General features: G+C 50.8%; 1 protein-coding gene across 3 annotated transcripts in view; it reads right to left on the reverse strand.

Moving 5' to 3' along the window:
• The window catches only part of PHF20 (PHD finger protein 20), a 1063788-nt gene that overhangs the window by 381135 nt on the left and 655343 nt on the right, over positions 1-27310 (reverse strand). For all 3 annotated transcript variants that reach the window (XM_085619024.1, XM_085619022.1, XM_085619023.1), the window contains one exon: positions 26773-27048. In XM_085619024.1, coding sequence (XP_085475150.1) covers positions 26773-27048 — 276 coding nt within the window. The remainder of the gene's footprint in view (positions 1-26772; positions 27049-27310) is intronic.

A 27310-nucleotide genomic window follows, 5' to 3' on the forward strand; every position in this document is an offset into this window, starting at 1 on the left:
GTAGTGGTCCCAAATTAGGAACTATCAGTAAGGACTGCAAAAAAATCAGGAGTCTCTGACCTAGTATGTATAATTGATACAGTAGTGCTCGCACAACTCATAATCGAAAAGGCAGGGGGTTCAATGTCAGAGACCTCTCCATTGATGGGGGCAGCCTGTATTATCACTGGCCCTATGTTGGGAAACAATTTATGTTTTTCCCCAGTCATATTAGTTTCAATTTTGGCTGTGACATCGACCACATGTGTCTGCTGGTTTGTTTGTTCCTGAGACAGTCAGTCTACATCTTCTAGATTGGGGAGATCATCAAACCTGTTGTGGACTGGAATATTATACAGATAATTGTAGTTGTCTGGTTGTTGGTCGTGACTATCTAGAGCGCCAATGTTAATCCGTGGTTGGGTAAAGTAGCCCAACGGAAAAATTTTAATATCAGTTCTTGTAAGGGCCTGATTTCCAGCCCTATGCAGGATCATTTGTACAAAATGCGGTGTTGAGAATGACAGAACTACGCAATCGCCACTTAATTTCTTCAGGCCTTTCCCTATTCAGCTTGTCTTTCAAACTCTGCGAACAGCCTTTCAGTTTGACCTATTTTCGAGCCCAACCAGCATAAAGATTTATTCTTAAAGAATCCCATGCCTCTTCTAACCCAGTAGGCAATCTGGGTACATTTGCTAAAATGATCATATACGACGTGGCAGCTGGCGGTAAATGTAATGTAATCAGAGTGGGGGGGATCTTCCTGATTTGGCCCGGTAGCTTGAGCTCTTATGCGTCTTCCATCCAGATTTAGTAGTGGTTGCGGCCCAGCATTTTCCTCACTAAAGTAGAAATTGGAGGGTCCTCATGAGAATGGTGAGCATTAATTTGCTTTGGCAATGTCAATGAAGTTGTATTGACGCAATTAGGCATGCCACTTGACCGGGCAGAATTCACGGTGTGAACTTTCTTCTCGATTACATCCCTTTTATTTAAGCGCTTACTCAAACTTGATTCCCCACTGCTAGATTGTGGCTCCGCAATTTTTCCCTCTGCTATTTTTCACACTGATAGTAAGGCTATTTATAGCAGTGTCCATTTGTTCCAATTTTTTCCATAGTATTGTAAATTTATTTTCAATCAAATCATTAATCTGAGCTAGCGTCGTTCCTACTACAGCGCTCTTGGCAATAACATGAGTAACAGTTGAAGCGTCCACAGTGCTTTCATGATTTGACATGGAGTAGCAAGGAACCAGATCAGTCTGAGTGCCAACCGAAATTGTTTTCATTGTATCCAGTTATTTAGAATTTTTTACCTGATTTTCAAAATGGGATCCCTTTGCGTTCTTGGGTTTTTGTGCACCCGCACCCCGCTTACGTTTAGCTGGTAGCTCTTGGGCTTTTCTTGCATCGGAGGATTTACAGCCCCGCGCTCTAGTGGTAGTGCCGGGTACTTCTGGTGTCATAGATAGTGGATGTTCCACAACTGTGACAGGAAGATTTAATGGAACATTTAGAGGCGTTGTAGGTAACGATCTTTGTGTAGAAGCCCCCAAATCAGGGCCAGAGATACCCAAAGAGGACAGTCTCTGAAAGTTCGCTGGATCCAAAGAGAGACGACGTTCTGTTATTTCAATTTCATGGGTCAATACTGCCTCTGCCATGACCAAGAAAGCATCCAATGTTCCCACAAGTCCCTTTTGCTTGTTCATTATTTCGCCTTGAGGCACTGAACCTCGCAAAAGCAAACTCAAAAACAAATCCCCCACAAATGAGAGCAAATGTTGTGCGACAGTACCTGCACGCTACTGCTTGTTTTCCCACGAATGTCCGGGTATCCAGATGTTAAGGGGGAGGCCCAGCCTCCTCCAGGCTCTGACGGGTGCAGATGGGCCCGCCCTTGGGCGCGTTTTGCGCTGCAGGCTCCTGCGTCCAGTTTTGAAGCGCCTCCAGGCGCTATATGCTGACGCTGCACTGGGCGCCAGTGGAGCAGGGCAGTGTGGTTCCTGTGGTCCTCCTTGGACCAGTGGCAGCAGCAAAATCAAGGGAGCTGGAAGAAGCAGGACCCGCGTCCTGTTTTGGAGCGCGTCCTGTTTTGGAGCGCCTCCAGGCGCTATCTGCTGATGCTGCACTGGGCGCCGGTGGAGCAGGGCAGTGTGGTTGCTGTGGTCCTCCTTGGACCAGTGGCAGCAGGAATATCAAGGGAGCTGGAAGAAGCGGGACCCCTACTCATAAAACCACAATTGCAGGGGCGCTAAATTAATCAGGTCTTCAACAGCAAAGTGCGAAGTTGTTAGAGGGACTACTAGGATGCAACAGCACACCGTTCTACCCACATCCTTAAAACCCCATATACCTGCAACATAGGCTAGAATAGGAATGCATTTTCTCTCGTAAATCTCCAACATGGGGCATATTGACCTCTTCCCTATTTTTTTTATGCAGATTTGTATAGCACGAACTCGACCCAAAGGTATTGGAGCGCTTTACATGAGCACCAGTTACGTTACAAAAGGACACATTCATTTTTAGGTCGAGCCTTAGCGCAGCGCGCATGCGCTGCTCTAAGGATACGGCCTCTTGGCGGTGACCAGCACTTCATGCACGAGAGAGCAAGCTCGTGCTCAAAGTCCTGACATTCCATTGGCCTTTGCGTGCATCTTTGTAAAAAGACAGCACGCAATTGGCCAAAGGTGTCTTTTTGTCCCACTGTTGACGCCCATGGCCCAATGCTTGCGGTTACCTGCATGGGCGGCATCTGTTTTGAATTATCGTGTCCAGACACGGGCGCGATAATTGAAAACAGATGGGCTGCTCACTCTCACGCGTGTCCTCTTTCCTTTCCTCTCGCTTGGCGCTCTGTAATCTTTTTCAGATTTCATTTGCTCTGTGTGTAGAGGATTGGGAATCGATAAATGCTGCGCACGGGTGCTCTCTGACATGACGTCTCAGCGCAGTAGGTTTTGGGGAGAATGTGGTTAAACTAGTGCCTCCGCGCGCTTGGCTCAAAGCCCTCTTCCAGGTGGCTTGTGTGCTCCATGGCTGGTACTACAGTGGTCGTTTTTGCCGGTGGCACCGTCAAGTAGCAAACACGCTGATCTGAAAAGTGATTGTGTGGGGTGTATATTTTTACGAAAGTTTTAAGCACGCTTAACTTTTGGTATCTGCATTTTTCATGATTTCACACTGCATCTTCGAGGTGACTCGCGTCATACCCATCTCTGTCTGATCTGGCCATTTTAGGCTATGGTTAGTATAACTGGGTAATTCGTTGGACGCAGGCTTATTAAGAGGACCTGAATACAAAGCAGCAGAGCAATGTTTCAGGGGTAACTGCCTTTCCTAAAAGGGACGGTGCTACCGCGTCTCTGCTAATTTTAATAAAAGTGCACGCTAATACTAGTGTGGTTGCTTGAGTTCTTTTATTATGTTTAATTCTAGAGGGCGGGGGTCATATCTTCTGAATGACGTGGTTTCAGTTCTCCGCTTGTTTCTCAGGGCAGGAACCCGCACCGCAGGTTGTAAGTCCATGCTTTCAATGGGGATAAGGTACATCTCTGCACGCCAGTTAAACTGTGTACTAATTACTCTTCAATAGATTAACTGTTGATGCCTTCTGCAACGATTAAATGTTCGAAGAAAATGTTATTGTCTAATGGCGATTAATACACAGCCACTGCGTATCCTTTAGGAAAACATTGAAATATTGTCCTTCGTGGTTTTTGTTTGAATGTGTGTGTTGTACTTCAAGTGCAAGCACGTGTTTGGAACAAGACAATGATTCTAACCAGTAGAAGATAAATCACATGAAGCAATTATAAGTAATAAAGGACAATGGTGATGTCATAGCCTCCAGTAGCGTCCGGATATCCATGATGCACTATGTACACCGTGAAGAGATTAATTGGGTCTAGGGAGCGAGTCCTCACTACCAAAGCCCACCCCAAGTGCCTTCTTATCTCCCTTTATCCTGCAGCGCTTTCAAAGTCCTGAGCCGGCCAGGGGTTCTATCTGACCCCTCTGGAGGGGACTTTAATGGGCGGACAAATGCACAATGTTGATCCTTTCACTCAGAGGCATGTTTTTTTGTGGGGGAGGGTTGGATGGTAGCGGACATTATCATTCTAATTGGTTTATTCTCCATTTGAAAGTATCCGATGAGTCCTTGCCAATCATCCTGTGCCATTATTTTTCAAAGCTTTCAGCATGAAATGTATACACCGATGACGGGTTATAATCGACAGGGAGTTTAAACCAGTCTTCTGTGGTGGGAAAGGACAGGGTCCATAAACAATGCTATGAAGGGGCAGTAATATATATCGAGTCAGTCCCTTTCTATGTGCGTACCCATATCCCTCCGGGGTCGTATTAGTGCCCGGCTGGCATTCTATTTTCCTTTTATATAGTAGGTTCCTTCATAAGTATGGAACATGAACATTTGTCATACTGGTTAATGCTCTGGCCTCATCCATCTCTCCCCTTCACCCTCTAACAATTTTAGGAAGTGCCTGGTCAACCTGAGCAGATGCGTTAGCCAATAGCTCTGGCTAAACACTTCTAAGGTCCCAAAGGCGAGACCGATTGGCATTGCCAATGCTGGTTTTTGGTAGGCACAGGACATTAAGTGATATGCCCAGAATCACAGGATGTGGATGCGACCCAAGGCTTGAACCTTGGTTTCCCAGCTCCAAAGTCCGCAATCGAGCAGTCAGACCACATCCTCTCTCCATGAAGAAACCAAGGGAAAATATCGAGCCACCGCTTGTAGGAACAGATTTTTCCTGTTCGCAATAAAGGAGGCCCAAGTACAGGAATGATCAAATATTAAACCTAAATAGGGGAACTGGTTTACTTTCTCAATGGTCCTATCCTTGATAGTCATACAACAAGTTTTCACATTTTTGGGAACACAGACCATGATGAACGTTCTGTAATAATTTGTCTCCAGATTTAGAGGTTTCACACATTCTACAAAGGAGGCAGTTAATGAGCTTAGACCATTCACTGTTTTAGCAAGCAAGACAGCATCGTCTGCATACAGAAGAGCAGGAATGGGTTTCTTATTAGCAACCGGAACATCCAACCCCCTTCTTCACAAGTACAGTTTTTAGCCCACTTGGACAATAACGGAGTTTAAGGGCCCAGCATCAACAAGGACCATAAGAGGTTTTTCTCCATTACATGTAGCTTGTTTATATTGCGATACCCCCACAATTCTGCTTTATACAATGCAGCAGTCACCCTCTTCCTATTGGTAAATTTGGATGATTATACTGATCGATTAGCAGTATGGCTTGTATTAATGTGGAGCATACCTGGTTTCTCTTGAAGCCTCACCTCAGTTGTCTTATTTGTGTCTTGACACCATTTGTTGCCACTGAACAACCGCTGTTCGTTGCCATTTTTCCAGTATTTGATTCCTACTCCTCCCATCTCTACTTATCTGCTCCTCGCCGACTCCCTGTCTACCTGCTGCACTCAGCTAATTCCTGCACCCAAGACTTCCTACGCTCCTCCCCAGGACCTACTGAACAACTGCTGTACGGATTTGTGGAGAAGGCACAACAAAGGCAAGCTCATATGTGCCTGGATCGTGCCCAGTGCTAGGACTCCTGGGTCCTGTATCCACTCACTGCAGCCCTCAACCCGGGCCGCAACACTGTGCTCTGCTGCCTCACAACATGAAAGGATCCTTCGCTTGCACCTCCTTCAGGTTCTCCTGCAAACTCCCATCACCAACAGCACCCATTCCCTTACCTACCTGCCCACACCTCAACCAAACAATACTCCATGCTCCCATGTGTGCACCTCAACACTAGCGATATATGGGACCTGCTGCACAAATACATCTGGACCTACTCTTTCTCACAGAACCCTGGTTGAACTCAAGTCTGCTCCAGACATTATAGCCATCCCTGCCGGCTACAAAACTGCCAGACAAGACCACAAGCACATACCTGGTGGCAGAGTGACCATTATTTTTAAAGGTACCATAAGAAGCCCCTACACAATGGACATCACTACCGGCTAATAGGTTTTGAATCGCACCAAGATTCACCTTATGCAGAATGCCCATTTACAGACCACCAGGACCCTGCACCAACTTCACCAGCGATGTCAGAGATATCCTAATACCCCATGTCATCATCGCCAGCATATTCATTCTTCTAAAATTCTAAATTTTCACCTGGAAAACCCAACCGCTCCAAACTCCTTCAACCTCCTAGAAAACACAAGTAACCTTAGTCTCAGCCAGCATGTCACTGAACCTACCAGACAAGACAGGATGTTTTCTGAACCGAATTTCTCAACTTCAGAAACATCAAGGTAAACAAACCTTCCCCCCCCTTGACCTGGATTGACCATGCCCCCCATCAGTTTCATTATATCCCTCCCAAGACACAGGAGACCAACCACCTCTGAGCCTGCCAGTCACTGCTGCAAAAACATCCTACTTCCACCCTCTATTTGCAATGGACCAAACCCACACAATGACGTAAAACCAGAACGTCAACAATTGAATCGCCGCCTGCACACCCGTCCGCATCCTTCACGGCCAGAACCTTGCCATCATCATTGGAAAAATAAAAATGTACATTTCCATACAGGACAATGCCGTCACAGCCACATGCTTCCATTCCCTCAAGCTGCTGAAGCTCTTCAAATTGCCCCTGAGCAAAACTATGAAAACTAGGACCCACGCCCTCATCTCCAGCAAACTGGAATTACCTAGCAACTCACCAGAAAACTACAGTCAATACAGAACACACCAGCCAGACTGATCGTAAAACTTCCTTGAAGGGCTCACATCACAAACCTCAGAGAACTTCACTGGCTCACTATATACAACAAGCACCTTCAGTTCATACTCCTCAACCACCCATTCAATGCTCTACACAATAAAGGACCAGACTACTTTAAAGATTCCATCTCCTTCCACACAGACACCTCAACTCAGCTGGACTCCTACCCATACACCCCTATGCATTAAATGATACAGATCCTTAGGTTGAGCCTTCTCATACATTGCTCCTAAAGCATGGAACAAAACAACCTACTACACATAAGAGCCACCTCCTCTCTTCTTGAATTCAACAAGAAACTGAAGACCTGGCTCTTTGAGAAACATGCCATTGGGCAAGGTCCACACACCTGCTAAGCACCAGGATTCCCTCACAGGTGACAGCCCGCTATACAAATATTTGTAACATAACATACCCAGATAGTCATAATACGGTACACACTATTCGCTGTGCAAACTTTTAAGGGTTGGGTACGGTTTTATGAACATAATGAACAAGTTACTTACCTTCGGTAACTATGTATCTGTAAGAAACATTAGTTAGAATCCTCACCTTAGAATATCCCCAGGCGTCAGGCTGGATCCGGAAAGATTTTTGTAGCAATACCCCTTAGGTGTCGTCTACGGCTCCGCGTCCGTCATTGGCGTCGTGCGCCGGAATGACGTCGGAGTACTTAGACGCCACCCTCGCGCGCTGACGTCAGTTCTTGTACATAGCTTTCCGCGCCAGGGACGCTGAGCCATGCAAGAGACCGACACTGGTGCCAAAAAATCTAGGGTCCTGAAAGGGAGAACCTTAACCCTAGATGTCGGTTCGCAGAACGGGGAGGCTGGGTGGGTCGGTGAGGAATCTAACTAATGTTTCTTACAGATACATCGTTACCGAAGGTAAGTAACTTGTTCATCTGAAAGAAACACGTTAGTTAGATTCCTCACCTTAGAATTGATACCCCAGCAATACCAACCCCGGTGGTGGGTCTGCGAACCAAGATCACACCAGAAAGTCCTGGAGAACAGAACGGCCAAAGTGGCCATCCCTCCGGACTTGGCTGTCCAGGCAGTAATGTCTTGCAAACGTGTGCAGCTAAGCCCACGTCGCCGCCTGACAGATGTCTTGCAAGGGGACTCCCCGTCCCAGAGCAGTCGTGGCCGCCGTGGCCCGGGTAGAATGGGCCTGTAGCCCAACAGGAGGAACCTTTTTTGCCAAAGAATAGCAGGTCTAAATACACAACACGACCCACCGAGAGATGGTCCGCTTGTGTACAGCTTTACCCTCCTTAGCCCCAACGTACCCAACAAAAAGTTGGTCGTCCACCCGGAACTGGTCTTGTGCGGTCCAAATAAAAGGATAGCGCACGTTTTGGGTCCAGACGGTGGAGCCTCTCCATCTTTTGAAGGAGGCGGAAAGAAGGTGGGCAGCGTGACAGATTGCCCGATGTGAAAGGGAGTCACGACTTTAGGCAGGAAAGAAGGACGTGTCCGGAGGACAACTTTGTCCGGATGAACTGAAAGGAAGGGAGGCTTGGACGACAAAGCCTGGAGCTCACCCACCCGCCTAGCGGAGGTGATTGCTACTAAGAAAGCAGTTTTCAAAGTCAAAAGACGGATGGGGCAGTTATGAAGGGGCTCAAAGGGAGCGCACATCAGAAAAGTGAGAACAAGGTTCAAGTCCCACTGAGGCATTACGAAAGGAACAGGAGGGTACATATGAGTAATGCCCTTGAGAAAGCGTGAAACAGGGGACTTGAAAAGAGAAGGCTGATCAGGAAGCCGAAGGAAGGCAGAGATAGCAGCAAGATAACCTTTCAAGGTGCCCAGAGCAGAGCCCTGCTGGGCCAAAGAAAGAAGAAAGAGGAGAACCTCAGAAAGAGGGGCAGAGAGGGGATCCACAGCCTTTGCTGTGCACCATGCCACAAATTTGTTCCACCGGCAGGCGTATACCGTCTTTGTGGAGGAACCTGTTTGCAAGAATGACATCACAGACTTCAGGAGGCAAGTCAAATGGCATCAACTGCCGCCGCTCAATCTCCACGCATGTAGGTGGAGGCTGGACAGGTTCGGGTGGAGGACCGTCCCCTGCTGCTGCGACAGAAGATCCTCCTGGAGAGGCAGTCGTATCGGGGGATCGATGGACATACTGAGTAGCTCGGGATACCAGTACCTTCGTGCCCAATCCGGAGCCAACAAGATGACTTGGGCCCGGTCGCTCCTGATCTTCTTCAGCACTCTGGGCAGAAGTGGTAAAGGCGGAAAGGCGTACAACAGACCGCAACGCCACTTGCGACGAAAAGCGTCGCCGAGCAAGTGCCGCCTTGGAAACTCCAACGCGCAGAACTGCTGACATTGCGCGTTCTCTTCGGTGGCGAATAGATCTAACCAAGGCTCTCCCCACTGCAGAAAGAGACCTTGCGCCACGTCCAAGTTCAGACGGCATTCGTGATCCATCATGCACCAGCGGCTGAGTTCGTCCGCTCTGGCGTTCAGAGAGCCCGCCAGATGTTGAACCACTAGGGTGATGCCCTGGTGTTCCAGCCATGTCCAGAGGCGCAGGGCCTCCTGACAAAGGGTCCACGACCCCACCCCGCCCTGTTTGTTGCAGTACCACATGGCGGTGGTGTTGTCTGTGAACACCTGCACGACAGTTCCCCGGACAGAGGGAAGGAAGGCTTTCAGTGCAAGTCAGATCGCCCTCAGCTCCAAAAGATTGATATGGAGCCGAGTCTCCGCCGGAGACCAGAGTCCTCTGATCTCCGCCTCTCCCATATGGCCCCCCCCATCCCAGGAGGGACGCATCCGTCACTACCACGTGCTCCGGTTGGGGAAGGGAGAGGGATCTGCCGCTGACCCAATCGAGATTCGTGAGCCACCACTGCAGCTGTTTCGCAGTGCCCTCCGAGATCAAGACGTGGTCGGACAGGTTGCCTTGATGCTGGGCCCACTGAAACTTCATGTCCCACTGCAGAGCCCGCATCCGCCATCTGGCGTGAGGTACTAACAGGATGCAGGAGGCCATCAGCCCCAGAAGCCGCAGCACCAACCTGACCGAAATCCAGGACAGAGGCCGGAAGACTGGAATCAGGGCTCGAATGTCCAGGACCCGCTGTTCCGGCGGATAGACCCGGAACTGCGCCGAATCGAGAACCGCCCCTATGAAAAGGAGCTTTTGGGAGGGACTCAGGTGCGACTTCGGCACATTGATGGAGAACCCCAGCGAATGCAGGAGGTCTGCCGTAGTCTGGAGGTGGGAGACGACTTGCTGGGGCGAGCCCGCCTTCAATAGCCAGTCGTCTTGATAGGTGAAGACTGGGACCCCTGATCTGTGCAGATGAGCTGCGACCACCGCCATCACTTTCGTGAACACCCGAGGGGCACTGGTGAGGCCGAAGGGGAGCACGGTGAACTGAAAGTGCTCCTGACCCATCGTGAACCGCAGGTAATGCCGGTGGGCCGGCAGGACGGGGATGTGGAAATAAGCGTCCTGCAAGTCCAACGCTACCATCCAGTCTCCAGGGTCTAGGGCAGCAAGAACCTGAGCCAAAGTGAGCATCTTGAACCGTTCCTTCCGGAGGAAGGCGTTCACGCTTCTAAGATCCAAGATCGGGCGTAGGCCCCCTTTGCCCTTCTTGGGAACTAGAAAGTGGTGGGAATAGCAACCACGACTTACTTCTGGACCAGAAACGCGCTAGACGGCCTCTTTGGCCAAGAGGGCCGAAACCTCCTCCCGGAGAAGATGCAAATGATCCCCCGACATACGGTGGTTCTGCGGTGGCATGGCTGGAGGGGTCGTCTCGAAGGGGAGGGAGTAGCCCCTTCGGACGATTTGCAGCACCCACCAGTCTGAAGTGATGGAGCGCCAGTGGAGCAGGTGATGGCGAACTCTGCCCCCCACTGGCGTTGAATGGGCCTGAAAGCTCGGACTGGGAGGGCTTTGAGGCGGATGCTGCCGGGGTGGATGTGGACTGACCGGCACGTTGTCCTCCAGAACCGCCTCGGCGGAAACCACGTCCGCGACCGCGTGCAGGTTGGTTCTGCGGCCGGTGGCTGGGCAGACGTGAGGAGGCACCCCTTCCTTGGCCACGAAAGGGGCGAAAGGCGGAAGTTTGCAGCCGCGGGGCCGAAAGACCCAAGGACTTGGCCGTGGCCCGGGAGTCCTTGAACCGGGCCAGCGCACTGTCCGCCTTCTCGCCAAAAAGGCGAGTGCCATCGAAGGGCATGTCCATGAGGGAGCTTTGGACATCCCCTGAAAACGACGTGGACCTCAGCCAGGCGTGACGCCGAAGCGCCACCGTGGTGGAAATTGCCCGACCCAGCGAGTCCGTGATGTCTAGTCCACATCTAATGGCGTGCCGCGCTGCATCTCGCCCGTTAGCAAGTGCTTGGGTGAGTCGCTCCTGGGCCTCCTCCGGGCACAAGGGCAGCATGTCCTCCACCGCATCCCACAGCGAGTGGGAGTAACTGTCCAAAAGGCAAGCGGTATTTAAAGACCGCAGTCCCAAACTCAGGGACGAGAACAGTTTCTTGCCAAACTGCTCCAACCTCTCGGATTCCCTATCCGGAGGAGCGGACGGGAAGGAGGACTGGGAGGTTGAGGCCTGGATAACCAGGCTCTCGGGGGTGGGGTGGTGGGAGAGGAATGTGAGGTCGCCCGGAGCAGGGCGGTGGCGCCGGGCAACGTTCCTGTCCACAGGAGGGACTGTGGAGGGCTTGGACCAAGTGCCCTGGAGAACGTCAATGAGGGCCTCATTAAACTGCAGCAGAGGCTCAGTGGAGCTTGCTGTCGGTTGAAGGACCTCGGTGAGGACGTTAGTCCTCACAGCCACAGCAGGCAACTCGAGCCCCAGGGCTTCGGCCGCCTTGCGCAGCACCACAGAAAAGGCTGCACCTTCCTCCGAGGCCACAGTCGGAGAGATGAATCCAGCGTCTGGAGAGGTATCCAAACCGCTGGCGTCCCCCAATTCCTCTGCCCAGTCCTGAGACAATTGGGCCTGTTCGGCCAGAGGGTCCTGAGACCCCTCCCAGTCGCCCTCATCATCCGATTCCTGGTAGACAGGAGGAATGATCGGAGCCGGACGGTGGATGAAGCGGTCACCCATCAGCGCCGGTAACGGCGTCGGACGGCGCCGTACCGGCGCCGGGTCCGGAATAGGGCTAAACTGAGGCTCGACGCCGCGCGGGCACGGCGTCGGGGGCAGAACCGGTGTCGGCGGAGGAGGCGTCGTGAGGTCGACCGGCGCCAGCAGAGATCCAGGCCTGGATCCCTCGGGGACCTGCGGCGTCGGGGCCGGAGCCCTCGACGGCGGAGCCAGATTCCTCATGGCCGAGAGGAAGGCACTGACCTCCACCGGAGTCGCGTTAGTCCCTGGGACCGGAGGGTATGGGGACGAGCGCGGCTCCTGCGGCTCCGATGGGGCCGCGGGGGTGGAACCACCCAGACCCTCGGCCAGGTCGAGCGACCGGCGAGGGGAGTCCGAAGAGCAAGGACGCCGCTTGGACTTCTTGGAATGGTTGGAGTGACGGGACTTACCCGAAGATCCCGACGAGCGATGTCGATGGCTGCGGCTCCGCGAACGGTCCTTGGACCTCCTCCTGGACCGGGACCGAGAGCAACGCGGAGCAGAGTGTCTAAGCTCGAGTAGCTTACGGGACCGCTCCCGCCTAGCCTTCGGCGTCAAGGCCTGACAGTCGGGGCACGACTCCGCGTCATCGTCGGCCCCCAGGCAGTACAGGCACCGGCGATCCGTTACCGACATCAGTCGGTGACAGGCGTCACAATGCTTGAATCCAGGCATCCTACCGGCACCAGATGTCGAGTCGAGTAACCAAAAGAGGTCAAAAAGTTAGTCAAAAAGTGACTAGGGGTAAGCTCTTCCCAGATCTTCGCTTACTGGCGTGGAAAAAAGAAGAACTGACGTCAGCGCGCAAGGGCGGCGTCTAAGTACTCCGACGACGTCATTCCGGCGCACGACGCCAACGACGGACGCGGAGCCGCAGACGACGCCTAGCGACGCGCAAGGGGTATTGCTACAAAAATCTTTCCGGATCCAGCATTACGCCTGGGGATATTCTAAGGTGAGGAATCTAACTAACGTGTTTCTTTCAGATCTTTGTTATCTTTATATGTATGATTAAATGCTTTTTAATTCAATTACTTATAAAACTCTCGAACAGTTCATACTTTGAAGAGCTCTTTCTGATTCTGGAATCAAAATATCCAGCGGAGACTTTTTACCCACAGATCTCATTTTCCGGGACTATGGCTACACATGGGGCAGTCTGTCATATATAGGTTCCTGAAGTAGTTAAACCACTTTTTTAACCCAGATATGGCAATCCTATCTATTACTCTTCCGTTCCCTATATGGTAAACAATTTTCCCAAAAATGTTCGCATCCTTCTTGGCTGATGCTTCCTTTAATTCTACCCTAAATTGACATTGGGATTCCTTCTTTTTACTTTTCAATAGTATTCTTGTTACCAGACAATGCATTCAATACCTTGTATTTCATATTTAGGCACTAAGACGTACCAGATAGTAGTACTAGAGATGTTCGGGCAGTGATATTTTAATGGGATTAGACCATAGTAACTTTACTTCTGTAAACAGCAATTGAAAGGAGTCCAGAACTATGGTATCTCCTCCCTCAGTTTTGTCGAAGATAACATTACCAAGTCTGGGTATTATGGAATTAAGCAATGGGAGTTCAGTTTGGATTCATCATATTGTCAGCGAATGGATTTCCTATCATTGGTCAGGGTAACTTCTGGGAAATGGTCAGCACTACTGTGTTCCACAAATCACATCAGCCAGCCACTGCTCATATCCAATTGCATTGCAATGGGATCATAACACTTTCTACCTTTCGGCATGATTTCCATATTGGCCACATTTTTCCATCTTATATGCGTTGCCAGCTGGGGAATCGGAGGTGGTACGGCCATTTAAAAAACTCAGACAAAGATTTATAAGAAACATTAATAAACCTTTTCTTTTTTTACTAGGTTGTTTTCATATCAATATAGGTTTCGATATACCTTGGCAAAGATCGTTACCTCACTATTGATTATTATGAGTGTGGGAAAGGTATTAAAATCTGCACAGACTAATAGCAAATGGCTTTCACAACTCGTACCATTATCTTTAAAGCGTTTCACAGACATTCAGAAGGACAAGTTACTTACCTTCAGTAACGTTTTATCGGATAGAGACATGATCTAGCCGCAGACACTTTACCTTTGAATTTCCCAGGCGTCAGACTGGATCCAGTAGATTTTTCTTCAAGCAATACCCCAGCCCGCAAGTAGGTGGCGTCGGTCAACCCCGCGTGATGTCGCAGTCTGCCCCGTTGTGCCATCCGTGTCACCTATATAGGCACCACCCCTGGTCGCTGACGTCGGTTAATTGTTACGACTTTCCAAGCTAGAAGCGCGGAGGCATGAAGTGAACTGATGTTAGTGTGCTTCTGAGCAACTAAAGCCCTGAAAGGGACCAGTCCTGACCCCAGAAACCGATAATGCAGGGAGGATGGGCGGCCCCCGAGACAAGGCACATATGTAAAAATGTCATGATAATATGCAACAGGACTACAACCCCAACCAAAGACAACGAAGGGGAACCAGTCGGGGACACACAGGGAACGACAAAACTCCAAGACATCCCCATCACAGAGTGTGACAACCCCCATCAGGAACAAGGGCAGAGGCACATCCAAAAGACCCCAACCTCAAGGGTCGCCAAAAGTACCAACAAACCTATCCTCCCATGTGACAACGGGGAGGAAAAGGGGGGCAGCCCGACAGAAAGAGGGAAAGAATGTACTCATAGAAGACACACCCACCCACAGGGAAGAGAGTGCAAAAGACCAAATCACAAGCCCTCGCAGAACGGGGAGGAAGGGTGGGCCGTGAAGGAATCTGCTGCTAGAATCGTCTTTACAAGATACATCGTTACCGATGGTAAGTAACTCGTACATCTGATAGAGACTACTAGCCACAGATTCCTTCACGTAGAATAGATACCCTAGCCATACCCAAGGGGAAAGAGGATCTGCAAGAGGACCCCACCCACCAGGGCAGGACAGAGGACTGCCCGGGGGCCGAGTCCAAAACAGGACGAGGAGCCCCGTCCCCCAGGAAAGGGGAAACGAAGTGAAGAAGATAGCCAGTCCCTACTCAGCAGAGGAAACCAGGCAAGGCGCAAAGAGGCCAAACACCCCATGACCACATGAAGCAACAAAACTTCCGCCCAAGGACAAGGCAAGGAAAGGAGCACCGAAGGAGAAGAGCAACCTAGAGACTCCAAAGAGAAGAGGAAAAGCAAAGGCAATCCCAGACAGGATGGCACCGGCGGCAAGGAGCAGGCGGAAGCCGAAAAGGGGAAGCCAAGGTCACCCAGGAAGAATCGTCCAATACCCCGCAGGGGCAAACTGCGCCTGCCAGAGGGTCCAGAAGTCAGGGACCATCCCCCCCACCGGGAGAAGAGGTAAAGCCAAGTGCAAGGCCCACTGGAAGCAGCGGAGAAGGCAGGATGACAGTCCCACTAAAGCCCCAAAAATGCACAACAGTGCAGAAAGAACAAGAGGGCGGCACTGGCAAGCTCAGCCAGACGCCAGGGACACCACAGAACGAACACTCAAAGCAAGAAGGCGAAGAAGAAGGTTGCATCCGCAACATACCATAACGCCACGAAGAGCAGAAGCCCGCAGGCGACCACAACTCCCCAGCACATACCAGGTCTATATACCAGCCAACCGTGCCCCACATGGGGCATGTCAGACCCCAAGACATGGGAACCTCTTAGGAAGAAACTTCCGCAGCAGAGGACAACAAAAAAGACCTGCGGCAAAAAACCCAGCAGGAGGCCTATCAAGCAGCCAGAGGGGAACGCAGAAGGCCCAATCTCAGGCCCAGCATGGTGTGAAAAACCCGAGGAGGAGGAAGATGAAGCCCCGCCAAGAACCTCTGGATGGCTGAGTCCGCAGGGGCATGGAACAAAAGAGCACCATCGAAGGGAAGGTCCACCAGCCGTTCCCGAACATTCTCCGGGAACACACTCTCCCGAAGCCAGGCATGGCGACGAAGAGCAATCGAAGAAGCCATGGCACAACTCAACACCTCTGAGATGTCCAGAGCGGAGCGAAAGATTAAAGCCGCCAGCTCCTGATCATCCAAGACGTGATGTCTCAAATCCACACAATCACCGTCCTGAGAAGCGGCAGACATAAGGGACTCCGCCGAGTCCCACAAGCAAGAAGTGGCCCTAGCCAAAACACAGTGTGTTAAGGGCCTGCAGAGCCGCACTGGTGGAGGCAAGCATATTGCGCCCCCAAGAGTCCAGCCAGCAGGCCTCCCGGGAAGGGGGAGTCAACAGCAGCGGCAAAGCAGGAAGGGCAGACTTCAAAATGGGGCCTCTGGTCAAAGGGTGAAGAGAAAGGCACACCGCGTCACGCGGTGCAGGATGGTAGCGGTGCAGAAGGTGCTGGGGCACCGGGTCCCCCATAGCCGGACGGCCCCAAGTGAGAAGAGTGGAGTGAACCCTCGAAGGGAAGCAACAGTTCCCTACCACCAGAGCCCTGATGGCGAACCTCCAGAAGATGATCTGCGGGAAAATGGGTAGCTGGATCACCCATGCGCAAAATTCCCACAGCCATGGAAACAGCGCGGGCGAAAGCTGCACCCGCCTCCGTAGGGCCCCGCAGAGGGGAAAGCAGCTCCTCGTTAGGTGACGGCTGCAAGCTAAGGTGGCACTCCCCCAAGCCAACCGGAGGAAGGAATGGCCAAGGCCGAAAGGAAGGAAGAGGGACCGAGGAGTGGGGGACTTGCGGCTCCTCCAGTGAAGACAGAGGTCGTGGAGACGGTGAGGAGCCGCCTTTAGACGACGTCGGGGAAACAGCCACGACACGGCTGCCCGTCTCCGGCGAGGATGACACCAGCAACCGCCGAACCTCTGGAGAAGAGGCGGCGTCCGAAGACAAGTCCACGACCCAACGTCGGCCTGGCGCCTAAGAGTCCGCAGCCTGAGGCAGGACACCGGCACCGACCAGTGCCGGAGGAGACGCCAGGGCGACCTCAGACACAGCACCTGGCGCAGGAGACCGGAGCTGAGCCGGGGTGGCGAAGGTACGGCACCGACCTGACCTCTGACGAGGCAGCCGCCTGCACGGAGGGACAAGAAGGAACCGGGAAGGGACGAGGAGACCCCCCCCTCCCCCATCAGCCGCAACTCGCGACAGGGTGAGATGAGCCCTCCGCCGACCCCTGTGGCACCGCCAGGGCCAGTAGCCGCTGGCGCCGTAGCGGCGCCACCTCGGACAAGGTCGCCGCCTGCCCCGAGGACCGATAGGGGCTCGGGCGAGAAGGGCCCTCCGCCGACCCCTGCGGTGCAGCCAGGACCAGCAGCCACCGGCACCGTGGCGGCATCACCTCAGCCTCGGACAATGCCGCCACCTGTCCAGAGGACCGAGAGGGGCTCGGGGGTGTGACCCGAGCCCCGGCAACCTCCTGCGACACCACAGGGACTCCCGTGGGAGTTTGCAGCCAAGCAGAGGCGCCGTGGTCCAAAGGAGGGACACCCGAAGGGCCGCACCCCAACAACACCACATCCTCTGAGCCTGGATCCAAACCAGTCGGCGCCGGGGCCGGAGACGCCGTGGAGGGCCCCACACACTGCAAGGGATCCGGCGACGTCCCAGGAGGGGAAGGGGGAGGAGGAGAAGCCAGCGAGGCCTGCAAAGCCACCGCATGTGTCTCCATCTGGGCTCTGGTCGTCCCCACGCCAGGAAACGGTGGATAAGGGGACGACATGCGGGGCCGCACCACCCGCGGAGAGCCCACGCCCGACAGGCCAGAACCCGGCCCGTCAGGGACAAACTGCGACACCAAGAGGTGAGCGGCGCACTTGCGACCTGGGAGAAGACCGAAGTCGGCGAGGGAAGCCGCGGGTCCGAGAACCCTCCTCAGGGGCCGGCCGAGATGACGACGCCGACCTGGAAATCCGAGCCAACAGAAGTTTCATCCGACGCTCACGCCGGGACTTCGGCTTCATCTGCTGGCACGCCTCACAATCAGTGGAGTCGTGGTGCTCCCCCAAACACCACATACAAATGGGGTGAGGATCCGTCGCCGAGATGAGGTGGCCACACGACGAACAAGTTTTAAAGGCACGAAGGCATTCGCACACTGTTCCCACACACGCAGCAATAGCAGAAGGGAAAGGCCTAAACAGGCCCATAGCACAAACCGGATCCGCATTGCACGCAGAAAAGGAAAAACTGATGTAGGCGCACCAGGGTGAGACTTATGTGACCCTGCGGACGTCACGTGCGCAGACAACGCCTGAGCGGAGTCGCGTGATGCTGTCCCCCCCCCACCCCCCCCCACCCCAGCGCGCAGGGATGCTAGGCAAAACGTTTTCCGGATCCAGTCTCACGCCTGGGGATAATTCTACGTGAAGGATAGTGGCTAGTAGTCTATCAGATGAAGGTAAATAATGTGTCCATCTGATAGAGACATCTAGCCACAGATTCCTTACCTTTGAATAGATACCCAAGCAATATCATCCCCGGAGGAGGGACTGCAGACAAGTTTAGACCAGGAAATCCTGTAGGACAGAGCGGCCAAAAAGGCAGTCCCTGCAGACTTGACTGTGCATGCAGTAGTGCTTGGTAAACATGTGCAGAGACGCCCATGTTGCGGTCTGACAAATGTTTAGAACTGGAACTTCACATTACAACGCTGTGGTAGCAGCCATGGCTCGGGAGGAGTGGGCCCTTAAGCATTCATGAGGCTACTTTATGGCAAGAGCATAGCAAATTTAGATGCAGAGAACAAACCATCGCAAGATAATACTCTTCTGCACAGCACTACCTTTCTTCGTACCCACTTACCCCACGAAAAGTTGGGTAGTCCACCTGGAACTCTTCAGTGCCGTCAAGGTAGAACGCTCTTTTTGGGTACAGATGGAGGAGTCACTCCTCTTTAGAGGGGTGTGGAGGAGTGTAGAAAGTGGGCATGGTGACAGATTGCCCACATGGAATGGTATTACCACTTTCGGGAGAAAGGCGGCCCGAGGGCGATGCACCACTTTGTCCGGAAATATTATCAGGTAAGCAGGACTGGATGACTTATGATTCGTAATGTACCCCAATATAGGCCTGGGTAGTCACCTAACCTTTCACCTACATTTATGCATGTTATGAGGTGGCTGGTGCGTTAAGCGCTGTGCAAACGATATTGCAAGATCTTTTTGTTGCTGATGCACATTTTGCACTTTACTCTTGACTTTTTAAAAATTGTACTGTATGGTTTTAAAATAAAATAAAATTTGCTCTGACTGCTCATAGGTTAAAAATTAATTGCTTACCGGATTCTTCCCGACCTCGCGGTGCCCGCCTGTTAGAGCGGACCCGCCCACGTTGAGGTCGCCGGTCTAGTCTTTCAGCCCCACACCCATAAAAGCAACACGCTGGCGTGGCCGCGCCTAAGGAAGCCCGTCTGCGCACGACCGCTCACAGCGCCAGCCATGCTGCCAGTACCAGGAGAACTGGAGATGAGGGCAGGAGGTACTATTACTCGAGGGAACAGTTGCTTGAGCTTGGGTTAGTGGGGGGTAGGAGAGATAGGGTTAGACTAGAGGAGACCGTAGGGTCGGAATCCGACTTTGTAAAAAGAGATAGTCTGAGGTGTGGGCTGCTTAATGTCAGGTCCCTGCCGAAGCACCATCTGAAGACACAATTGCTTATAGAAATGCATGGACTAGATGTTTTGTTCATGAACGAAACATGGACACATACTGATTCAGATTTGGAGCTGGGATTGGCCTGTCCATCTGGATATAAAGCCTTCCACAAACCTCGCTTGGGTGGTAGAGGAGGCAGTGTGGTGGTTATTTTCAAAGAAAATTGGGATTTTGCCCCTTCTAATTTTGATGAGCCGGAGGTCATAGAACTTTTGGGCTTCTTAATAAAAGACCCCAAGGGACAACTACTAACTGGCTTAGTCAGCTATAGGCCCCCTGGAACAACTAGTCCTTTATTTCAACAAGGGTCTATTGAAGTCCTGAGCAACCTGGCATTGACTCATTCCAGACTACTTGTTGTAGGGGACTTCAATCTATGGCCTAATGGGATATTAGATTCAGGATATCGTAACATTATTCAATCCTGTGAGACCCTAAACTTACAACAGTGGGTTATGGAGTCCACAAACCAGGGGGAACACATATATACTCCCTAGACCATTTGATACGCTCTCTGCAGGTGATATCGAAAAAATGGCCATGGGAGTATCCTCAGGATCCCCTTTGGATCCATTGCCACATAAAATCTGGAAGGAGCTGGCCCCTGAACGGTTTCCGGCACTACGGCAAATTTGTAACCAATCCTTGATGAATGGCTCTGTGCCGGTCTGCTGGAAACAGGCGTCGGTGACACCCCTGTAGAAAAAAGCGTCACTTGACCCAGCCTGTTTAAAGAACTACAGATCCATTTCCCTCCTACCATATCCAGTTAAAATTCTGGAACGAGTGGTTAGTAAAGCACTCTCCCAGTTATTAGAAATGAAAAACTTTCTGGACAAGGTCCAATTTGGATTTCGCCCAGGCCGTAGGACGGAGACTGCCCTGGTGACCGTTATGGACGACCACCGTATGCGAGCAGACAGGGGACAGTCGGCCATATTGATATTGATCGACCGTGTCGGGGACGCTGGCATTCAGGGAACAGCCCTGAAATGGATCTCCCCTTTCTTGAAAATAGGTCCCAGGCTGTTCGCCTGGACACCTTTTTAGCTAGGGGGGTTAGCTTGACCTGCGGAGTCCCTCAGAGATCCTCTCTTTCCCCTCTACTTTTTAACCTGTACATGCTTCCTCTGATCCGCTCCCTACGTAACTACGAGGTGGCTACCTTTAACTATGCTGATGATCTCCAATTAGTGTTTACAATTGACTCTTCCACCACGTCAGTTTCCAGGTTCCAGACTACCATGTTTCATTAGAAACTGGATGAACGCCAGTCAACTTAAACTCAATCCCGATAAAACTGAGCTGGTCCTGACTGGCGGTACCTCCAACCCCTGGAATGACAGTTACTGGCCACCTATGTTAGGCAATCCCCCCCAACCTGCTGACTCCGTGAAAAGCCTTGGAGTCATTATAAGTAAAGACTTGACCATGAAAGCTCAAATCAGTGCTGTGGTATCATCCTGTTTTTTTCATCTTCGCAGAATTCGTAAGATCGCGAGATTTCTGACTACCGAGGCCCTCACTTTGGTTCTCATGGCCTTAGTTATTTCCCGCTTAGATTACGCTAATTCATTGTATGCTGGCATTCCGGTCTACCAGCTTCACCGCCTACAACTGGTTCAGAACCAAGCAGCCAGACTTATCTTTCAACAACCTAGACATCAACATGTCCGTCCCCTGATGAAGAGCCTTCACTGGCTCCCAGTAGTAAAACGTTGTACTTTCAAACTGGGCTGCACTATCTCCAAAGCCCGAGCCGGCCTTGGCCCTGCCTTCATCTCATCCCTAGTACTTCGCTATACACCTTCACGTGCTCCCCCTTTAAACGGAAAAAACATGGCGGCCTCAGTTTCTCTTTTTTGGCTCCCCAACTTTGGAACTCTCTCCCTATTGAGCTTAGATTTGCAACCTCTCTTTCTCAGTTCAGATCTCTCCTTAAAACTCTTCTATTCGTACAGGCTTATTCGTAAATTCTATTCATTCACTTCTGCTGCATCTCTCCCACTAGCGCCATGAAACCGTTTTAACATAACATAACATATTGGTTCTCCTTGACCTGTCTGCTGCATTCGACACGGTAAACCATGGGATTCTCTTATCCAGGCTTGAAGAGGTGGGAGTGACTGGCACTGCCCTTAAGTGGTTTTATTCATACTTATCCAACAGACAACAAGCAGTAGCCCTCCCCCCTTTTCGGTCCAAGTTTTCTAACATACTGCATGGTGTCCCGCAGGGATCGGCAATTAGCCCCATCCTATTTAACATTTATATGAGCCCTCTGCCTGCCATCATTAGATCTCAATGTTAACTTAGTGAATTATGCAGACGACACCCAGCTTATCCTGTCTTTAGAGGGTGAGCAATCAGTGTCTCTAACAGACTTTCATGCACGTCTGCAGGATATAGCAACCTGGCTCAGGGAGAACTCTCTTCAATTTAACTCCGAAAAGACCGAGATTCTACATTGTGCAGTAGGAAGAATTCCCCCTACACTTCGATCTAACTTCTGGCCAACTCCCCCTAGTACTTCGCTGGCTCCCAGTAATGTATGCAATCTGGGAGTCATGTTTGATAATAAACTAACATTAGAAAAACATGTCAATAAGACAGTTGGAAGCTGTTTGTTTGATTAGAGCATTTCGGAAAATTTTCCCGATGTTCTTTGGAGGCCAGAACGCCGATAGTTCGGAGCACTAGCCTCAGCAGACTGGACTATTGCAATGCTCTGTTATTAGATTACCCACAATATCTGATTGAGAGATTGCAGAGAATACAGACCATGGCTGCAAAAATAGCATTACGGCGATGGCGCTGTTCTTCTGCCTCCCTGGCACTCTCTGATCTGCATTGGTTGCCAGTCTCGCAGAGAATACCATTTAAAGCACTGTGCATAATGTTTAAGGTCCTGCATGGAAATGGACGCGAATCCTCATTATTGAAAGAGACTTTGCACCAATTCTAGATGGAGACACCATTCGTGGTCCGCTAGGCATTGATGGCTGAGTTTGCCCACCCTGGCGTTCAGAGAACATGCCAGGTGTTCAGCCTCCAGTGATATGCCCTGCTGTTTCAGCCATGTCCAGAGACGCAGGGCCTCTTGACAAATTGTCCAAGACCCCACTTCGTCCTGTTTGTTGCAGTACCACATGGCAGTGGTGTTTTATGTAAACACTTGAACCAGCTTTCCCTTAACCCCTTCCATGCCCATGACGGAATGGTTCCGTCATGAGCATCAGTTGCGCAGTGCTCATGACGGAACCGTTCCGTCATGGGCCCGCCCGCGCTCGAACCCTTCAGCACCGCGGGGGAATTCCCGCAGCGCTGAAGGGGTTAATTGAAGGAAGAGAGGCTTTCAATGCCAAACGAATCGCTCGTAGCACCAACAAGTTGTTGTGGAGTCCGGTTTCCACTGGAGACCAGAGTCCTCTGACCTCCTACTATCCGAGATGGCCGCCTCATCCCAGGAGTGACATCTGCCACTACTGTGTGTTCTGGTTGGGAAGAGAGAGGGGTCTGCCTCTGACCCAATAGCGGTTGGTCAGCCACTACTGCAGGGCCTGTGCAGGTCCCTCCAAGGTCTGGACCATGTCAGAGATTCTCCTGATGCTGTTCCCACTGGGGCTTCAAGTGCCACTGCAGAGCCTGCATATGCCATCTGGTATGTGTCACTAGCAACATGGAGACCATGGGGCCCAGCAGCCGCAGAGTCAGTCTCACCGAAATCCAAGATAAAGGCTGAAACATCAGTATCATAGCCTGAATATCCTGGACTCGCCGCTCGGGATTGTAGACCCTAAACTGCACTGTGTTCAGAACAGCTCCAATGAAAGGGAGCATCTGAGAGGGAGTTAGGTGTGACTTCAGCACATTGATAGTGAACCCTAGAGAATGCAGGAGGTTCACAGTAGTCTGGAGGCGGGAGACAATGCCCTGGGATGAGCCCACCTTTAACAGCCAGTCGTCTAGATAGTGTAGGACTGGCACCCCTGATCTGCGTGGATGAGCTGCAACTACTGCCATCACCTTGGTGAACACCCAAGGGGCGCTGGTAAGGCCGAAGGGGAGCACAGTGAACTAAAAGTACTTGTGGGTTAACGTAAACCACAGGTAGCGCCGATGAGCAGGCAAAACAGAAATGTGAAAATAGGCGTCCTGTAAGTCTAACACTATCATCCAGTCCCCAGGGTCCAGGGCAGATAAGGCCTGAGCTAGAGTGAGCAACTTCAACTTTTTCTTTTTGAGGAAGTAGTTGAGGGCTTGCAGATCTAGGATAGGGTAGGCTTGCAGATCTAGGATAGGGTAAAGACTCTCGTCTTTTTCAAAGGCCCGAAAGTAGGAGGAATAAAAACCACACCCTACTTCTGGTGCCGGAACCCTCTTTATGGCTCCCTTGGCCAAGAGAGTCATGACTACCTCCTGAAGCAAAGTCAGATGATCCTATGTTAGCCAGCTGTAAGTTGGATGCATGGAGGGTGGGGTAGTCTCGAAGGGGAGGGAGTAGCCCCTTCGAACTTTCTGGAGAACCCACTTATCCAAAGTGATGTCCTGCCGGTGGAGGTGATCCTGCTACCAACTGGCCACCCATGACCTGGAAGGGCCAGACTAGGAAGGTTTGGAGGATTAGGGTTAGTCCTCAACCAGGCGTGGCGTCGCACAGCCACCGTCTATGAAATCGCTCAACCCAGCGAATCTGTTGTGTTGAGACCAAAACGAATGGCAAACTTTGCCACATTTCTCCTGTCTGATGCTGCTTGGGAGAGGATGGCACAGGCCACTTAGGAACCTGTGGCAGCACGTGCACAAGAGCTTCCCACAGTGAGTGGGAGTAACAGCCAAACAGGCATGCGATGTTCACATACCACAATGCAAACAGAAAACATTTTCTTACCCCAAATATTCAGCTTCTTGGCTTCACTGTTCAGTGCTGCAGAAGGGAACGTACCATGGGAGGTAGAGGATTGGACCACCAAGCTCTCGGGGATAGGGCGGTTGGTGAGGAAATTTGGGTCGCCTGGTATAGGGCGATGGCGGCAGGCAACAGTCCTATTCACAGGAGCCCCTGCATTGGGCTGGGCAGGGCAGGGCTCGGACCAGGTTCCCAGTAGGACATCAGTTAAGGCCTCGTTGAATGGCAGCAGGGGTTCTGAGGAGGAGACATCTGGCTGCAAGACTTCGGTCAAGATATTTGTCTAGACTGCCATGGAATAGAGCTGAAGTTCCAGGACCTCAGCTGCCCTTCGCACCACCCTATAATATAATGTTCCCTCCTCGTAGGCACGGTAGGGGGAGAAAGAAGGCCAGCATCTGGAGAGGGGTCCAGATCGCTGGTCTCCCTCAATTCCTCGTACCAGTCCATGCCTTGATAAGGCTTGTCTTGTAAAGGGTCCAGAAACCCCACCCAAACTTCCTCCATTCTTTGCCCTTCAGAATAAGGTTGAGAAACTGACCTAGGACCTAAGAGTTCTGTTGGCGCCGTTATCTGCAGTGGTCGTCACCGATCCTGCTCGTCGGGGATGAGAATGGGTTGGGAGTCCAGTGTCTGGGCCTGGGAAGCTCGCAATGCTATGCCCAGCGCCGGTCCAGATCTGTCACTGGATCGGGGGTGTCATTGGAGCCGCCAGTGTGGAACACGATAGAGACCCCTCTGAGCTCGGTCACCCAAATATAAGGCGCATGGTGTCATAAAACTCTCTGAGCTGGGCGGGGATCACTCCAGCTACCGGGAAGAGCGGAGCAGACTCAGGTGCCGGTTGAGAGGAACCAGGCCGAGACTCCTGTTGCGTCGGACAGGGAAAAGTCCAAGCACAATTTGGCTGGTCTTTATTGTGCTTCTTACCTGTTCGACTCGACGACGGATGAAGACTTAGGAGACTCGGAGTGGTGCCCTGACCTTACTCTTCTCCGGGACTGTGAACTAGACCTCAGAGGAGAACGAAGTGGTATCAACCACTCCCTCAAAGCTTTCGGAGTCATGGCCCAGCAGTCGAAGCACAACATCGAGTCTGGGTTGTGTTCCAGGCACCAGAAACAAACCATGTGTGGATCCATCACCGACATGCCGCGTTGGCAGGGGCTGCATGGTTTTAACCCGGATGTCCACTGCCTATTTCCTTTCACCATAACTATGGAATTTTGTGCATTATAACAAAACCATCTTTTTGCTTTTGTTAATCCTTGTAAAACACAATCTGCAAATACCTCTCCTAGAAAAGCAAATACAATCCTGCTTGCTTTTTATGCCAGCAGTTCCATAATGAACTGGTGTCTTCAGAACAATCTTTTTCTAAAAGCACATTTTTTTAGTTTGGACCCCCCAAACTAATTACCTCCTTTTTCAACCTTATCAGCAATTTCTACCCAATAACTATGTTATGACTCAGACTGACCTTTCATAGTGGGACAAAGAAAGAATATTTACCATTACTTGAGCATGTTTGCCCGAATATCTTTCCTTTTTTGATTAGTCATTCACACAGCAATGTTTTAGCTTATAACTGTATGCACTAAGTGTCACATTGGGTTTTAATAGGCAAACTAGCAAATTACTAAACTATTTTGAAGTATATTGTTTATCATGTTTTCTGTCTTCCCTAGAGTTATGGGCTAAAGTCAGTGCCTATAACAAAGTCAGATCTGCGCTATTGTGCTCACTGACGAAGAGTGGTAAGTGAATCAACTTACCAGATTCTGTACAGAGGGTCCTAAAGTCTAGCTCACAAGTGACACTGCCCCTGCCCATTCTCAATCAGCTGCCTCTTTCCTACAAGAGAATCTGTAAAGTAAGACAAGGAAGGCCATTTGAAAGATACTGCTTCTCAGAAGGAAAGCAATGGACCAATAACATCCTTATCATTCATTATAATTCATTATTCTTTAACCTTGGTGTCGATATATCTTAGCTGCCTGTACAGTAGAGACTATAGTTTCAGGGGGCCCATAAGTGAGAGCCTATTGATAACGAAGGCAAGCTTTCATCAAGCTTTATAGACAGAAAATAACTTTTTTTTTAAGTTGTCTCGCTGGCCCGAGCTTTTCCAACAGCACTCAAGGTATGTATCCAGATAAAGTACTATCAAGAACAAGTGCATTAACCCAGTAATTACAACAATGGAGCTGGTAAAAAAACAAATACAGCAGTTTGCACCCAAACACTAGGACAGGTCCATCACAAAGATTATAAATAATTATGCACATTTTTCTTTAGTTAATACTCTACAATGACATGTGGAAGAAAACATGTATATACGTACTCAAAGAACCAGACGTGGTTCTTCTTCTTTTTGGATTTTCTTGAATGTTTTTTTCATTAGCTGATGAACCTCTGGTCTGAATGGTTCTTGTGACCGATTTCTGAACCAGTTCTGTCTTCTCAACCCCATGAAAATATTTCATATGATAGTGTAGTAGCTTTGCTTTACGGAAAAATTTCGAACAATCCTTAATCTTGCATTTGAACTTGCTGCGGTCAAAGTCACTGTTTAGCACTTTGGAAGCGAGAAGGTCACTGTGTTTCCTCAATGTTGTAACTAGAAAAACACAAACAACAAATGTTAAGCATCTTTTCAAGTGTAGCACCAGACAAGCAATAGTTTGAAATTTTCTTTAAAACAGGTAACAAAGCAGCAACATGTAAGAAAATGGATTATTAGTCCCGAAGGATGTGAATTCTTCACAACTAATAAGTCCGCAATTCTCTTTTTACTGGGAACCACGTACCTCATTGTAGCACTTGACTCTTTCAGGATGGCACAGCAGTTCAAGGTCTACTCAGAGGATGTGGTATGGGCT

The sequence above is a fragment of the Triturus cristatus genome, chromosome 7, assembly GCF_964204655.1.
Source record: "Triturus cristatus chromosome 7, aTriCri1.1, whole genome shotgun sequence".
NCBI classification, from domain to species: Eukaryota; Metazoa; Chordata; class Amphibia; order Caudata; family Salamandridae; genus Triturus; species Triturus cristatus.